Source organism: Stenella coeruleoalba, assembly GCF_951394435.1.
Source record: "Stenella coeruleoalba genome assembly, chromosome: 2".
Classification (NCBI taxonomy): Eukaryota; Metazoa; Chordata; class Mammalia; order Artiodactyla; family Delphinidae; genus Stenella; species Stenella coeruleoalba.
In genome coordinates this window covers 34,204,902-34,222,917 of record NC_137147.1, presented here as the reverse complement: position 1 = coordinate 34,222,917, position 18,016 = coordinate 34,204,902, and the positions used below count along the sequence as shown (strand labels likewise).

The 18,016-nt window shown below is 40.6% G+C and overlaps 1 protein-coding gene across 13 annotated transcripts in view; it reads left to right on the top strand.

Annotated features, from left to right (window-relative positions):
- GPHN (gephyrin) overlaps window positions 1-2,278 on the top strand; it is a 617,199-nt gene extending 614,921 nt beyond the window's left edge. For all 13 annotated transcript variants that reach the window (XM_079915075.1, XM_079915085.1, XM_079915083.1 and 10 more), the window contains one exon: window positions 1,023-2,278. In XM_079915075.1, coding sequence (XP_079771201.1) covers window positions 1,023-1,156 — 134 coding nt within the window. In that variant the 3' untranslated portion in view covers window positions 1,157-2,278. The remainder of the gene's footprint in view (window positions 1-1,022) is intronic.
- Window positions 2,279-18,016: the final 15,738 nt, after the last annotated feature.

Below are 18,016 nucleotides of genomic sequence, written 5' to 3'. Positions count from 1 at the left end.
TAATAATTGTACATTTTCCCTTTTGAAAGATTAGATGTTAGCTTATTCCTAAAACAGTGTAACATAACAGGACAAGAGTAAAAAATAAATAAATAAAGATTTTGTTATTCCATGGAGCCATATTTTCTAGATAAACATTTGAAATACAAATCTAAAATTATAGAAGATTTTTATCTGTTTGTTCAACCAGTAAGTTCTGAGCATAACTTTGATGGTAGGAAAAGGAGGGGACTGGGCTATGCCACCCATCAGTGTGAGATTAAAGCCCAATTAGAGTGTGATTCTCTGTAGCCTTTACTATACACTAGATATTGGTAAGATTTAAGGACTGAGAAATCAACGTTGATAATTCAGAGTTCTGAAGTTACCTGCTGTAGACTTTAAACTTTTATCCCCAACTTCTCTAGTCATATTTTACCTGACTTTTGATGGGATTCCAGAAAAAATTAAACAAAGGTCCTATCAAGTGCAAACATCAGCTAGCACAGTGAGTAGGTCTCTGATGGGCTTTACCATCAGACTTGCATTCAAATTGGCCACCAACTAATTAGTAGGACCCTAGGTAAGTTATCTAACCTCTTTTGAGTCGTTGAGAATTAAATAAGGTAGTTGAGTAAAAGGTCTACCACCTTGTCTGGTACTTAGTAAATACTAAAGAAATGGTAGCCACTGCTGTTATTATCATTATTATTTTAATAGGGTTTAAAAGCCTGTCTTTTCAGACACACGTCACATTTTAGCCTGAATTGAGAAATTCTATGGTATTTTCCACAATGCTGTAAAATTTTGGTTTTGTTCTTTTAAGCAATAATTTGTAATGTTTATTTTTAAAGTTCAGTGAGAAGGTAGTAGGATACAGTAGCAAGGCCACCTGAAAAAGGTACTGGGAAGTCTGATCATCTCTCTTCCTCTTGAAGACCTGTGTTTCTGTTCATCAGTTTTTATTCTGAAAAGGACTGCAAGGGCTGCGCATGCATACACCATGACGCTGATGCTGCTGTAATGAGAGTATTTCCTCCTAGGTAATCAGATGAGCAGCCGTCTGATGAGCATGCGCAGCGCCAACGGATTATTGATGCTTCCTCCAAAGACAGAGCAGTACGTGGAGCTCCACAAGGGCGAGGTGGTGGACGTCATGGTCATCGGACGGCTATGATGGTCACCAGCGGGAGAAAGCTTTGATGCATGTCTACATACCATTGACTGTATCCTGTAATATGCAACGGCACAGCTAGTTTTTCTGATTTGGATAAAAGTTGATCTGTATGGTCAACATCTTGAACTATATTTCAAAAGAATTTAAATACCTTTTAAAGAAAAAAACACCTAAAAATAAATCTTAACAGACAACTCTATTCTGATTATATCAAAGCAAATTTTTCCTTTCTTGCAAATTGCTTTGTGTGTTCAATGCTAGGTCTGATAGCGATAGCTTTTAGTAGACAGCAGTAGGTGCCTGCAGAACTTGTGTTTTTCTCATCTTTAAAATACAACTACTTATGCTCTTAAATCAAGGCTGTCTGCTTATTTATACTAGCGTAGGCAACACTTGGATTTCCCTTCTTAGTATGCTTCATAACCGCTTTACAGAGAGCTTTTGCTTGTTCTTTATCATGTATCTCGTGTTTATGTGCACAGTGCCAAACAAAGAGTGACTGGGTGGTGGCCCTGCCCTGCCTCAAGGAGAACCATCCCCGCAGAGCGTTCGGGGGTGGGGGGGCCTCGCATCCCAGTAGCCTCATGGCACAGTACTCTTGGGCAGTAACTGGATACCTTTTATTTGAACAAACAAACTGGGGGGAAAAAATGCTTCCTTAAGTGCTGACAGCCTTTTTAACCAATACATTTAAAATTGTACAGAATAAAAAATAAAATCAAAGACTGATCTTGTACAGATATTAGTGTTACCAGCATTCATGTGGAAATCAAGAGCAAAGAAAAAACAATGTTAAACAACTCTGTACCATAACATTTTCTGTAATGATACTGAAACTTAATGAATAAAAAAAATCCTCGATCATTATTTAAAATCCAGTGTGTGTTGGCCTTGTTAATAAAAAAAGAGAAGATTGTTATGCCATTCTGTTGGGGTTCTGCCTGGATAAAAGGAATAGTTCAGATGGCTTAGCAAGGTTAAGTGGTATAAAGGAGATTTTTAAAAATATAGAGTAATCTATATTTTACTGTAGCATTGTGCAAATACAGATTAGAAAGTAGGAGAGAGCCTGTAGTTGGTCTGGTCTTTCCAGTCATAGCTGGAGAATAGCAAGCAAATTTAGAGGAAAGATAGTTGATAATTTAGAAAAAAACTACAGTTTTATTTCAGATGTCATAAAAACAAATTTCAAACATCTACAGTTCCTTGGAATAGAGGGGGAAAATAAGTAATGAACCATAAAATTGCAGATGAGTACCTGGACATTTTTTTTATCATGTTTGGAAGTGAAAAATGGGAAAAATCTGTACTGACTATAGAAAATACAGTTGAAATATATGCTATCCACAATGGCTTCTTTAATAAAAACTTAGGGGCACTTTCCAAACAGTGGTAACGGGGGACATTAAATATGCTATAGAGTACTTAGTAAAGCAAACAACAAAAATTAGCCCACTAGTAGACAAGGTGCCAAATGATGGTAATGAAAAAAGCCAATTTGTAAACAATAAATATTTGATACTTATACTTGATATTTCCAAAGTTGAAAATAAAATGTTCTACATTTTAAATTTAGTTTATATGTTCAATTAAAGAAGATAAGGTTAATTAATAGAGGCCAAATGAAAGCTCATGCAAGGAGTTCTTTACCTACATTCATCCAAGAAATATTTATTAAGCATATACTGTGTGCTTGAGTACAAGGTCCATCATGCTATACTATTTACAAGAATGAATAGGGATAATTGCTAACATTACAGTCCATCAAGGAAGATTAAAAAAACATGTGCAAGTAAGCATAATATTTGATATGTTTGATATTTGATAATATGGTAGAATGTGTAAAATGTGATAAATGCTGTAATTCAGATTTAAAGAGTTGGAGGAGTTCCAATGAGAACCTTCTACAAGGTAAGATTTCAAGGCGTAAGTAATTTTAGTGGGTCTTGAAGTCAAGGTAGAATTTTAAAGGTGATAATGCAGGAAGAAGGGTATTCTAGAAACAATGTACAATTAATAATAATTGTTATTTTTATTATAGAATTTAAGATCCACAAGGGCAATGATTTTTGTTTGTTTTGGTTACTGATATTATCCCCAAATCCTTAGAGTTCCTGGCATATGTGCATATGGATAGGCAAAAGTAAATATTTGTTTCATGAAACATTATACAGAGCTTACCAGGCACTTTTCTAAGCACTTTTCATATGTTTAATTTTCACAACAACCCTGTAAGTGTTATTATTCCTATTATAGATGAGGAAACTGAGGCACAGAGAGGTTAAGAAACTTGTCCAGGGTGACACAGCTAATAAAAGGAGGAGCCAGGATGCAAACTTAACAATCTGGCTTCAGAGTCCATATTCCCAAACACTAAGCCATAGAAACAGAAAATTGATATATTTGTAAGACCAAAAAAGTACATGTTTGAGGCCCAAACTATGAACTTCTTGAATACCAGGGTAAGGAGTCTAGATTTATTCTAGAGACAATTAAACCATTAGAGATTCTTGATGAGGGAAGTATTAGGATCATTTTTTGGGAAAAAAAAATGCTCTGGCAGCATTGAATAGGATAGACTGGATTGGGGAAAAACTGAAGAGAGACACCAATTAAGAAGTGATCATTATTGTGCAGGTGAGGGGTGACGATAGCCTTAACCATAATGTTAGAGGGGTAATGGTGATAGGAAGGTCATGACATCTGAGTGTGCCTCTGGACCTAAAAAATGGAAAGAATTTTATGACTGATTACAAGTGTTGGAAAGGAAGTTAGACGAATAAGAGATGATTCAAAGTCTTTAGTCTTGGCTGACTGAGAACATGTTCAACAAGAAACAAAAAAAAGAAAGTCAGAAACATGGATTTTGTGGAGGAGCTGGTAAGTTTGGACATGTGTTTGAGATGTCAGAGAGGCCCTAAGGTAGCCATGTCCTGTTGGCATTTGAAAGCATAGGTTAGGAGTTCACAGAAGAGATACTGGCTGAATATAACCTTGGGGATCCTTCACATGAAGGTAGTATTTGAAACGTAAGGGTAGATAGGAAAGATTATTAAGGAAGGACTTGCCAAGAAAAGAGGACAGAGCCTTGGGAAGCACCTTATTTTGGAGTGTTGGAGGAAAAAGCCATGGATGTAATGAAAGGAAGAGCAGTTTGTAGAAGAGGAAAAACTGGGAACTGCAGTGTCCCAGAACAAGGGAGGGGAGTTTCAAGAAGGAAAGATAATCAACTGTCAAAAATAAATGTCAAGAAGAATGAGGGCTCAAAAGAATGTATTGATCAGGCAATCATTTGTGAGCTGCAAGAGTGCAATTTCAATAATGGGTTGAAGGCAAAAGCCAGATAGCAAAATAGAAACCGTGACTATGAAATATTTGGAACTTGGGCATGAGGAAAGAAAGATAGACACAGGATGGTAGCTTGAACCAATTACAAGATGAAGAAAAGATATTTGTTTGAAAAACAATAGTAGTGGGCATATTAAAAATTTGAGAGTAAGGTTCCAGATGGGGAAAGGAGAAGAGGAAGGAAGGGCTGGATTAAAGGACACTGATGGCCCAGTTAGGCTGGAGAAGAAAAGGAACATTTTTCTTTCTGAATTAGAAAAGGAAAAAAATATATATGAACACATTTGAGGTAGATTCAAGGGAAATTTAATTTAAAACTTAAGGGTCAATAAAATGCTTCTACTTGGCACAGTGAAAGTCAACGTCATATAATCTATTTGCATTATTTGACCAAAATTATTTTAAAATTATGTATGTATGATGTATTACAATTCTTTGTCTTAGTAGTTGATATTTAAATAAAAGATTATAAGGTGTTTTTAGATTCTTGCTTATAGCTGTGTGGAAGTTAAGCAGTTCCTTTTTTTCATGTTTGTTTGTTTTTTCTTATGATTATACAAGCTGTACATACCTAGCCACCAAAGTCTACAGCAAGACTGCCACCCCCACTAAATTGACAGGCTCCCTGCCCAGACACCCAGCCCCTTCTCTAGGTCACAAAGAAGTGCTTGACCCTCTTCTGTCAAGGACCCACCTTTCTGCCCAAGCCCTATACTCTGCTCTATCTAACCTATAGTGTCACGTCTCCCTGCTTACATGCTTTCCCATCAGCTTTATACATCCTTAAAATTCTCCTATGTCCTAAAAACAAAAATGAAAACCTCCCTTAGCCCCCTGCCTACCCATAGCAATTACCCAGTCTTTCTTGTTCCCTTCAGAGCTTGACTTTCAGAAATAATTGTGTATATTTATCTATGTAGTTTCCATTTCTGGGGTTCTTCCTTCTTTGGTGTGGATCCACATTTCCATCTGGTATCATTTTTCTGTTGCCTGAAGGAGTTCCTTTAAAATTGTTGTGTGGGTCTGCTGGTGATATATTCTTTCAACTTTTGCATGTCTGAAAAAGTATTTGTTTTGCTTTTGTTTTTGAGAGAGATTTTTGCTGGGTATAGAACTCCAGGTTTATAGTGTTTTCCTTTCGTTACTTTAAAGATGCCCCTCTTCTCGCTTGCATTGTTTCCAATGAGAAATCTGCTGTCATCCTTATCTTTGTTCCTCTGTACATAGCATATATGTTTTCTCTGGCTGCTCTTAAGACTTTTTTCTTTGTCGTTGTTTTTGATCAGTTTGATTATGATGTGTATTGGTGCAGTTTATTGAGGTTGAGGTTTATTGAGCTTCTTGGATCTATGGATTTATCATTTTCATCAAGTTTGTAAAGTTTTCAGTTATTTCTTTAAATACTTTTTCTGTTTGCCCCACTCTCTTCTCTCTTTCAGATACTCCAATTATCTGCACATGAGGGCACTTGAAATTGTCCCACAGTTCACAGATGCTCTTAATTTGGGGGGGACTCTTTTTCTCATTGTGTGTTTCATTTTGTATGGGCTCTATTGCTATGCTTTAAGTTCACTACTCTTTTCTTCTGCAATGTCTAATCTACCGTTAATCCTATCGAGTGCAATTCTCATCTTAGACATTGTAGTTTTTATTTTATTGAAGTATAGTTGACTTACAATATTGCATTAGTTTCAGGTGTACAGCATAGTGAATCAGGTGTGGGTTTTTGCAGATTAAATTTCATTATAGGTTATTACAAGATATTGAATATAATTCTCTGTGCTATGGTAATTCCTTGTAAGCAGTTCCTTTTTAACCTGCTTTCTTGGTTCTGTGCTTTGGTTGTTTCAAATCATGTAACACACAATGAAAAAAAGAATATAAGCAGATTACATATACCAAGTAAATGCTATTAAGTGATGTTGCATGTTACAGCAAGTGGATTCTTTGGATGGCTTTTGTTTTTTCAATTATTTGCTAACCAAAAAAACTTTGTGGATCTAACCCATAACCAACTCTTGATCTTCATGAAACCCTAATAGGTAAGTCATTATCATTCCTAATTATAGAAAGTAGGGATTTATGTACATACAGAATTCAAAGCAAATAAATTATGTATCTTATTATCCCAATGATGATGGGTGGATCTATGTTAAATAATATATTGTATTCTAACAGGCTTACAAGAAGTGTTGAGCTCAACTGTCTATAACAGAGTTACATCATTATAGAGTTCATTTATAACTTGGCCTAGAACCAAAAGGTTAAAAAGTTGCTCAATTCTGGCCATTTTGTATGGTCAGTTAGCAATATGTCTCCTGTAGTCTTTTGTAATAATTCAATAATTTATTTAACAAGCATATATTAAGTTCCTACAGTATGCAAGGCTCCATGCTAGGCTCTGAGGATACAGTGATGAATGAGACCAAGACTCATATCCAAGAGGAGACAGATTATGAGAAAGCAAAAAAAAAAAATTTTTTTGAAATACAGATTATGAAAAGTCTATGAAGAAAATCCTATTATAGTTAGTAACTGGATGGAGCCCTAAATCATATTCAGTCGTGTAAGATCCAGCCATTAAGAAAGGCAGAAATTACACTAAGAGACTTTAGCATAACAATAAGTTAAATCTGTGTTGGAGATCTGGAAAAGCACAAAAGAAACATGGAAATGTCAGAGATAATAACTATAGGAAGCGGATACCACAAAAAACTAGGGCTGGGAGATGGGAGGAAGAGGTTAGAATTATCAGAATCTGGAAGCTCAGAGGTTAGACCTCTTGGAGCTAGGACTCAACCCTCCAAGGAAAGGGCACTGCCCAGATGCTAATTCTGAGAGTGAGGGGGAAAAAAGGCTAGAACAAGTTGCCATTACCAGGGTGACAGAGAGAATCAAGAAGCAATCAGGAACGAACACAAGTCCCTTCTTCGCTCCCTCTGCTTGCTGAGTTCCCTATAGTCTAATGCAGCCTATTGTTCAACCTAACAGGAAGCCAGCTGGCAAAAAAAAAATGTCAGTAGCTGAGTTCCAGCCCCAGCACCACAATGTAAAATGCAGTGGTGGATTTAGAGCTGAGAGACAATCACTTGTCTGGGGATTGAGGAAAGGGTTCTCTAAACAGGTGACATTTGAAGTCAGATCAGAAGAATGAAAATAAGCCCCGCATGTTAAGAACTGAGAGAAGAGCATTTCAGACAGAGGAAAGCGCTTAAAGAATACAACACCAGAAAGGAGACAAGCATGATGAGGGAGAGGGGAGGGTTCTGAGATACAGCTGGAGAGAACTGAAGCCAGGATGCAGCCAGATCACGCTCACACATGTATAGGCTCTTGGGTGCATACTGAACACACACACACACACACACACACACACACACACACACACATATCCCTATGATATATGTCAAATAGCCTAAGAGCATGGGAAGCCACTGAAGGTTAAGAAAAAAGCCTCTTATTTACTAAACACCTATTGAATACAAGGCACCATGCTAGACAAGGGCTCCTGCAAACAAGGAACTCATCCTTCCTGCCTCCTACACCTGTTCCTCTGCCTGTGTTTTGTTTCTTGGTTAATGGTACCACCATTTACCCAGTTTCCCAAACCAGAAACCTCTGAGTCACTCTTTCTTCTCACTTCCCACATCCAGTTAGTCACCAAGTTCTGTCAACTCTACTAATAGTTCCTAAATTAACCCTCTCTTTTCTAGTCCCACTGCTACCATCTTAATCTGTATGCCTCCAGAATTGCCCTCCCTGAGTCTGTCCTTCACACTGCTACCAAAGTGATCAATGCAGAGCATAAATCTCTCTGTGCTAAAACTCCTCATTAGAAAACTGCTGCAACAAATTAAGTCCAAGCCCCCAATTAGGTTCTTTAAAGTCCTCTGTGATCTAGCCCCTCCCTCGTCCACCTTCACTTTCCCCCCTCACTTAACAGCAGACCATTTGCAGTTACCCCTTCAAAGCATGTCATTTTATGCCTCAATGCCTTTGCTCAGGCTGGCTAATCTTCCAAGATTAACCTTGGACATTAACTCCTCCAGGAACCCTTCCCTTAATCCCCAAACTGGACTTAGTGCCTCTTATCTGTGCTTCCACTTATCTCTGCATCCCACTGAAATTATCTGCTTACATCACCCCTCCTCCACTTAATGGCAGAGACTGTTCACCTCTGTAGCCCCAGGAAATAGTAGGTACTCATTGCTAAACTGACCAACAGAATTGACCTTGTATAGCACTCACCAGGGAGCCAGAGACAGAACCTGGCATAAAAACTTCATACCATGCTTAGGACATGCAGTAGAGAGGACCCCATGCAGGCATGAGCAAGTTGGCACATCTCATGAGGAACAAGGACAGAAGGTTAATTGGTCATGGACCTCATTTCAACAAAGTGCCTCAGACTCAGAACTATGACATCATCTCCATGTAAAGTTATAAGTATGGTTTCATACGCTGTGCACATTAAAAAGCATTAATATTTTAAAGGTAAATATTTAAAATATACCATGATTTTTATTTCCCTCTTTTGGTATTTCTTCACTTTTTAAGATACCAGTAGCCTCGAAAAAAATAGAAGTGAGAAACGAAGAGTTTCATCAAGACATCAGAATTAGTAACAACAACATGGAAGAGATGAATCAGATTTATGCAGACATGTACCCTGGTCCTGAGTCAGGAAGCACAGAAAATGGCAAGTGATCACACAACAAATATGCTGAATGAAGAAAGAGCCAATGGTACTCATACAACTAGAGAAAGAATTTGTCCATCCGAAAGAGGGCATTCAGGATAAAAGACAGGAAAGGGAGTGTCTGAGGCAAAAATAAAACAAACCCTTTGATCCTGCATATGTACAGACTGCCCTTGCCTGCAGGCTGAGCCAGTTATACGTGGAGAGTTATCACCAGAGCTTGATGCCAGTAAACACTCCATTTATGCATCCAGCCCTCAACACTGCTTCTAGGAAAACTGCCTGATACACATCCTATGGGAGTGGATGCTGTGGTCTCCCTGACCCCAACACATGGTCCCACATGGAAGTTACCGTTCTTAAGGAAATAGGAACCCTATCATCCACTCAAAAACTCAGATGATATTTATTCTGAGAGACTGAGTATCCTCTGGGCCCAGTCCAAAGCAAGTGTTTGAATCTAGAATATGGTGACCCAAATGAAGTTAATTCACTAAGGTCATGCCCCCCAGGCCTAAGTGGTGAGTTAGCATCCCCTGGTGCCCTTCCATCCTCAAGAGCAGGGGAGGGAGTGGCTAGACAGGTGGGCATCTGCAGCACTGGACCACAACACAAAGGTGAAGAAGGACAATCTGACAGGGAAGCCACAGAGAAAAGCAAAGACAAATAACCTAATCATGTATCTTCAAGAGAGAGGAGAACTTCAGAGAGAGAATACCATGCAGTTCTTTACATTCATTCATTCACCCAACAATTACTGAGTGCCTACTACAGCACGTGTCAGAATATACTAGAAACTGGAGGTATGAAGATAAAGAGGCCTCTGCCCTCTAAGAATCCTACCTTCTTTAGAAGTTTTTCTTCATAGAAGCACAAAGCGGCTTAAATATGTTTAAGTCTCTGAAAATTGGGATGTTGGTAGATTGAATGATAAATTATCACTTGAATGATAAATGATAGTGTTTTCAACTTTCTCAGTATGATATCTTTTCCATGGTGATCCTATGACTAAATTGGCTTTTCTCTCCAGGGAAGCCTCTGAAAACCTCACGTGGCAACCAGAACTACTGCTCCTGAGCTGTGCAGCTCCACAGGAATGCTAGCAACACCTAACCCCAGGGTTAGGGGCTGACCTTCAGGGCTGCTGCTTCCCAGGTTCTTCTCTTACTTCAGAGACTATGTCAGCACATTATGATGCAGGAGCCTTAGAACAATGCCAGGGAAGTCTGGCCTCCTGTGCTTCTTTTACTAAGTGGTAAGTTGCCTGTCCAGTAGACTGAAAATACCTGCCAAAGAAATGTGAAAAGAGTTGGAAACGTGCTAGTTGGAGACTTCTAGTAGACATCCAGGAGATCTCCAGATCTGTTTCATCCTCACCTCTATGTAAGTGACTGTCTGCCTACTGCAACTTTGGTGTGAACCTGAGAGAGAAGGAAAGGATAGTTCGATGAATTCTCATAATTCGAGGGCAAAATGTCTATTCTTTTTCCACCTTCCCCTTTTCCTTAAAGTTTCATTTCCTTCTAGTTTCAACCAGAGCAAGCAAGAAATCTCAGAGACTTAACACCTGGTTACTGAATTTCTTTTTCTTAAAAATAGTTTCATTGAGAGTTTCTTTGAAAACAAGTTTTCTGATGATTTTTACATTTTGATTTTTTCAAACTTTCTTCCATAAGTGACTGAATTGAATGAATTTGTGGAAATATGGTCATTTTAAATTATTCAAATGAGAGAGAAGATCTAGAACACAGGGCTTTTCTGTTCAAAGCTAAAAGGTTAGCTGGGGCCCCATTGTCAGAAGAGAGGGACGCCACAACAGTTATATCTTCTCTAAGGTTCAACCAGAATTGCAACCTATGACTGTGATGGACCAATACTAAAAATATGTTTACTGCTGTGTTAAGAATCTTAGAAAAAAACTAAGTAAATGCTATGCTTCAAAGTGCTACAGAGAACTAACCTCCAAGCTCCAAGTATCACAGAGACCAGTTCTAATGAGTGACAGGTAAACCCCATCATTCAAGAGCTTTCACATCATTATGGAAATAACACAACAAAAGAAAAAAAGAGAAACTATGTGGTAGGTATATGGGTGTTCACTATAGAATTTTTTCAGCTTTGTTATAGCTTTGAAAATGTTTTATCATAAAATATCAGTGCGGGGAAAGACTACATGGAAGTGGTATTATTTTCAGGGCATTTATAGACACAGTCTCTGATTTCAGTGGTCAGAAAAGCCAATGAAAACACTTGCATGCTAGCTGCCAGACTTTCACTCTCTCCCCTTCCCAATTTCCATTAAAACTCAAGCTGTTGAGGAGGACCTTCAAGATGGTGGAGGAGTGAGATGTGGAGATCACCTTCCTCCCCACAAATGCATCAGAAATACATCTACATGTGGAACGACTCCTACAGAACACCCACTGAACGCTGGCAGAAGACCTCAGACTTCCCAAAAGCCATGTGGCTGACAGGGTCTTGGTGCTCTGGCCCGGTGTCAGGCCTGTGCCGCTGAGGTGGGAGAGCCAAGTTCAGGACATTGAACCACCAGAGACCTCCCGGCTCCACATAATATCAAATGGTGAAAGCTCTCCCAGAGATCTCCATCTCAATGCTAGGACCCAGCTCCACTCAACGACCAGCAAGCTACAGTGCTGGACACCCCATGCCAATCAACTAGCAAGACAGGAGCACAACCTCACCCATTAGCAGAGAGGCTGCCTAAAATCATAATAAGGTCACAGACACCCCAAAACACACCACTGGATGCGGTCCTGCCCACCAGAAAGACGAGATCCAGCCTTATCCAACAGAAGACAGGCACTAGTCCCCTCCACCAGGAAGCCTACACAACACACTGAACCAACCTTAGCTACTGGGGGCAGACACCAGAAACAACGGGAACTACAAACCTGCAGCCTGAGAAAAGGAGGCCCCAAACACAGTAAGTTAAGCAAAATGTCAGGCTGCCCTTCTGTGATCTCCCCACAAGAAAGCACAGCAGAGCACAGGAGACTCATCAGAGGGAGAACCTTGAATCATCCACTGCCCTTTAACAGAAAACTATTTCCCAAACATCGGTTGAACCATTGCGTGCAGTTCGTTTTGGCACATCTTACAAGAGACTGTGATGTTCCAAATAGGTCCACACCATGATTGGTAACTGCTGTTTTTTAAAATATCTAATGTCATGGGAAAATATTAGTATATATTATATTATATAGCTAAAGCAATTTGTAAAACTGGAAAGATATGAGATATATATGGATATATATATATATATATATATATATATATATATATATATACCAAAACTTTAATACTATCTCCAGTTTTTAAGAGTGGTCCTAGTAAATAGTTAACAGCTGACCCTGCTTTTGGACCACTGACAAAACACGTGTGCACTGCCACACAGTTGGTTTCACAAAACGATTCATATGCCGTAAGAGCAGTGCTATCTTGATTAATTAACCAGCATAACTGAAGAGGTTAGGGGTGGAGGCTTTGGTATACAGAGAGATAATCTCAAATCACAGTTACAACAAAACTAGTTAAAATTCAGCACACATTTACCATCCGTACACATAATTCAAAAGTATCGAAGTATTTCCAGAACAAATATTTAGCAACAAACAATAAAAAGCATCAAACCAGAGAAGATAAAATATATGGTTACATTCTTTGTTCCTTAGCTGACGCCTACCTTTGTTCCGGGGTTCGAAGGGGACAAGAGGGGCCAGGCCTGGTCTTGGCTACCAATCCCCTGGAGCCCTTCCTTCTCCTCATTCTCTCCTCCCTCTCTGTGACCTTGGATCCACAGCTACACCTGCTCCCCTGGGAGATCATCCTCTCTCTGGAGGAACTGTTCTCAGATCCAGGGATTCTGGAACCCACATAAATGACTGTGCTGCGAAAGGGCCACAGGGCACATACAGACTAGCATGTGTTTGTGAACAGTAGACATACCCTCCAATATGTGGATGTTGTCACTTTGTTAAGTGATTTTTTTCCCCAAAAATGTGTACTCTATCATCCACTTGTGGATGAGCAAGAGTCAACTACTGTGTTTTATCAAATCTGAGATCCATCAATTATAAGATACATCATTATACTATGGACCACTGAGAAAGAAAAAAAATGCAGCTAATTATGTGACTCAATGCTTTCTTACTACTTGGGATTCTTCCACACAATATTTATCTGTCACTCTGTGTGCCCTCATCCTCTGTGCATTTCTTAGAGGAGTGCTCCACTCTGGTCTCTTGGACCTTCTTCCAAGCCTCTGATGTGCATTCTGCAAGTTTTATACAGAAACTTTCTCAATCTTACAAGAAGGTGTCAACAAAAGATTTTCAGGTACCCATTGGGAACACATTTTAAATGGCAATTAAATGCAACACATGCAGTACAACCAATGTACATAATTTAATGTGAACAACCATGACTAAGTCCATGCAGGTACAGCCAAATGACAACCACCATGCAATTGTCCCCGCCAGTGTAGAGTGATCACAAGGCACACTCCATTTCACAGTTTTTAAGCTGAGGAAATTCCTTCATTCCTTAGAATGAATGAAACTTGGGAAATATGAAACTAACAGTGATCAAGAAGGAACCCAGCCCGGCAAACACTGAGGAGATTATACTTTTGGACACAGGGTCAAGTGTGGTGGACCAGCACAAGCAGCTACAGGTGCTCACTGTGCAATAGCCGTGCTATTCAGTGTTTTTTATACATTGGTGCATCCAGTGGTCCCAACACTGAGTTGAGTCGGGTGTTGTTTTTTTTTTAATTTCATTTTTTAATATTTATTTATTTATTTATGGCTGCGTTGTGTCTTCATTGCTGAGCGCAGGCTTTCTCTAGTTGTGGCAAGCGGGGGCTACTCTTCATTGAGGTGTGCGGGCTTCTCATTGCGGTGGCTTCTCTTGTTGCGGAGCAAGGGCTCTAGGCGCGTGGGCTTCAATAGTTGTGGCGCACGGGCTTAGTTGCTCCGCGGCATGTGGGATCTTCCCGGACCAGGGATCGTACCCGTGTCCCCTGCATTGGCAGGCAGATTCTTAACCCCTGTGTTACCAGGGAAGTCCCGAGTTGGGTGGTTTTATCCTCACTTTATAGATGAGGAAATTGAGCTCAGGGATATTAAATAACATGCCAAGGTCACCAAGTACCAGGTGACAGAGCCCAAATATGAACCTGGATGTGTCTGACTCCAGATTCTTTATATCCCCACCACACCAGTTTCCATACTGGCCTTACAGCACTTGAGTTCTGAGAGCAATTATAGTTGTAGTTTACCTGGTCCCAGGTATTCCTGAAGGGGTTATTTCAGAATTTTATGGAGAGGAAAAAGGAATGTCTATGGTGTCTGCAACCACAATACGGTGTGAGAACTACATACTCGTGACAAAATAGTATGAGCATATGTAAGTGTACACATGTACACAACTACCAGTTGGGATGGTAGAGAGTTGAATAGAGTGCTGTGGCTCTTTATAGGAAGACAATAACCCAGGCTCCTTACGACCCTCCATGGCACAACGGTTATTTGAGTCCATATTACTAGCTTTGTCACATTATAGAATATCCTCATGACTATAGGAGCCCAGGATTTCACTTATTTGACAGTTTCAGGCCAGCTATGGGCTACAGACTCATGACTGTCTGATTCCACCCACCAAAAACCGTGATTGGCACCATCGCCAACAGCTCAGCTCAAATACAGACAGCAACCTTCTGACTACTAGTGTAATTAGAGGAACTCTTTTTTTTCTTTTTTTAATTTCAGCATGGGCAAAAGCCTTTATTTATTTATTTTAATTTTTTTTTTTTTTTGGCCACTCAGTTCCCTGACCAGGGATCGAACCCATGCCCCCTACAGCAAAAGCACGGAGTCATAGCCACTGGACTGCCAGGGAAGTCCCTAGAGGAGCTCCTTTTAAGGCATGGTCCTCATGTAGTAAATGAAAGTAAGGATTAGTATTTTCTTCCTTTGTACACTTTATTTTCCATTTCTTGTCTCCTTCACAGAAGACTTCATCATTAAAAGGAGGAAGCCCAAAATGAAGTGAGTTAAAAACTTTGTCTCTGAGAGGACTGTGGCTTGATCCTGAGTTGAGGTAAGAGGTGATGGTGCGTATGACTGGCGGGGTGTGGGGGGACCACGTAGAGCTACACTGTCACATGCGCCCTCACCCTTGCTCTCTCTCTCCCTTCGCTTTCTACTTACTCCACTTTCCAGGCTTTCTCTTTCTCCTTTCCTCTTCTGGGAATGACGCTGTACCAAAGACACTGCTTACAGGGATCAGCTTTTCTAGACCTCAAGCAGGTACACGTGAACTGATAGTAGAGAGTCTGGGCTGATAGGGACAAAAGCGTAACAATCACAGCTGTTCTGGGAAGTGAAGGGTGAATAGTTGATGTGATATTGCTGGTAACCCTGAACCAAAAGGCAGCCGACCTTTGCTTTCCTTCCTCCATCATACCTTGCTCTCATCTAAAAATGCACCTTTCTTGTGATTTCTTGTCAGATTCTAGGAGATCCCCGTATATTTAGGCCCCAAAGAATCCAGTTGATGTTTTCAGCACTTGCTGTGTCCTCTGATTCTCTAAGGCAGCTTCATTGTTTCTCAGCCACTCAGCGATGATAAAATAAATGCCTTGTCCTGCTGGATGTCACGGAGGAGAGAAAACCTAGATGGCAATGGGCCATTATGTGCCTTTTTCCTACCATCCTGTCACTGTGAGGATTCTCTCATTGCTATTGCAAAGCTCTCTCCTTGGAATCCTGAAGTGGCTAAATACAGCCTTTTGCACTGATGGCCAAACACTCAGAACTCATCCATCTCCCCTCCTCCATCCTCTCGTCTATACCAGCAGTCCCCAACCTTTTTGGCACCAGGGACCGGTTTCATGGAAGACAATTTTTCCATGGACCGGGGGTGGGGGACGTTTTCAGGATGATTCAAGCATATTACATTTATTGTGCACTTTATTTCTATTATTCTTACATTGTAATATATAATGAAATAATTATACAACTCACCACTGCCACTGATCTGACAGGAGGCGGAGCTCAGGCAGTAATGCGAGTAATGGGGAACGTCTGCAAATACAGATGAAGCTTCGCTTGCTCACCAGCCACTCACCTCCTGCTGCGCGGCCTGGTTCCTAACAGGCCACAGACTGGTACCAGTCCATGGCCCGGGAGTTGGGGACCCCTGGTTTATACCTTCTTTTCCTTCCTCTTTCCTTGTATTATTATTCCCATTAAAATTTTTAAACAATCACAAACAGAAATATTGCAAGTACAATACAAAGACTTTTTTTTCCTGAAGCTTTTGAGAGTAATTTGCCAAGTTGTTGCCCTATTATCCCTACATACAATCAAGGGCATTCTCCTACACAGCCAAAATACAACCATCAAAACCAGGACAGGGGCTTCTCTGGTGGCGCAGTGGTTGGGAGTCCGCCTGCCGATGCAGGGGACGCGGGTTCGTGCCCCGGTCCGGGAAGATCCCACATGCCGCGGCGCGACTAGGCCCGTGAGCCATGGCTGCTGAGCCTGTGCGTCCAGAGCCTGTGCTCCGCAACGGGAGAGGCCACAACAGTGAGAGACCTGCGTACCTCAAAAAAACAAAAACAAACAAACAAACAACCAGGACAGGAGCATTGCCTATTACCACCACCTAATCCCGAGACCCCACTCAGCGTTTGCCAGTTGTCCCAGTAATGGCCTGCATGGCCAATGGATCCAGTTCAGAATCACTGTCATGTCTCTTTAGCCCCCTTCAGTCTGGAACAGCTCTATACTCTTTCTTTGACTTTCGTTAGTTTGACATTTTTTAAGATCACAGGCCAGTTATTCTGTAGAATGTCCCTCAATTTGGATCTGTCTGATGTTTCCTAATAATTGGATTCAGGTCATGCATCTTTGGGAGGAATATCACAGAATGATATGTGCATCTCGTTGCATCCTGTAAGGTGGTACATCATTTTGGTTTTTCCCATTACTGATAGTGTTCACTCATCACTTCACTGAGACGGTGTCTGCCCGGCTTCTTCATTGTACAGTTATTTTTTCCCCTTGACACTGATAAATATGTTGGTGAGAGGTACTTTGAACTAAGTATTCTGTTCCTCATCGAAATTTTAATTTACATAGAGTCTCATGGTCTCCTATTTTATTAGATCAATTCCCCTGCATGAACATATTACCCATCTCTGCCACCGTCCTCTCTCCCTCTCGGACCCCCTCCTCAGGCTGCTCGGCCCTGGTTTCTTACAATGGGCTGCACCCCTTCTCCTGGTAATAGATGCCCTCTTGCCTCCCTTGTGTCCTGAGCTGTGGCTCCTCACTCCCCTCATTACAGAGTCCTGCCTCCCTTTGTCCCAGCTAATGGATTTAGGACTAAATTATTCAGGAAGGGAAGAGAATAGGAAGAAGGGGAAGGCACCTTCTGTTGTCTCTGGTTCACCCTCCTTTTCCTTTTTCCCATACGTCCTGACCTATCCTGACCCCTCGCACCCTTGCCGATTCTCACATCCATCTTTCCAAGCACTCAGGGCAGGACTGAACCTTAGGCCATGGCATAAGCTCCTCTAGTCGGACTATGAGGTTCTGATTCCTGGTGTGGGGACTTATAAGGTGTGACCTCGGGTAAGTTACTTTCCCTCTCCAAGCCTCATGGTGTATAAAATAAGCATCTTAAAAATGCTAGTTCATAGTGCTTTTAGAATCAAATGAGACAGTGCATGTGAAGCTATTATTGCCTGCTACAAAGCAAGAACTAAATATATTTTGTTGGTTATT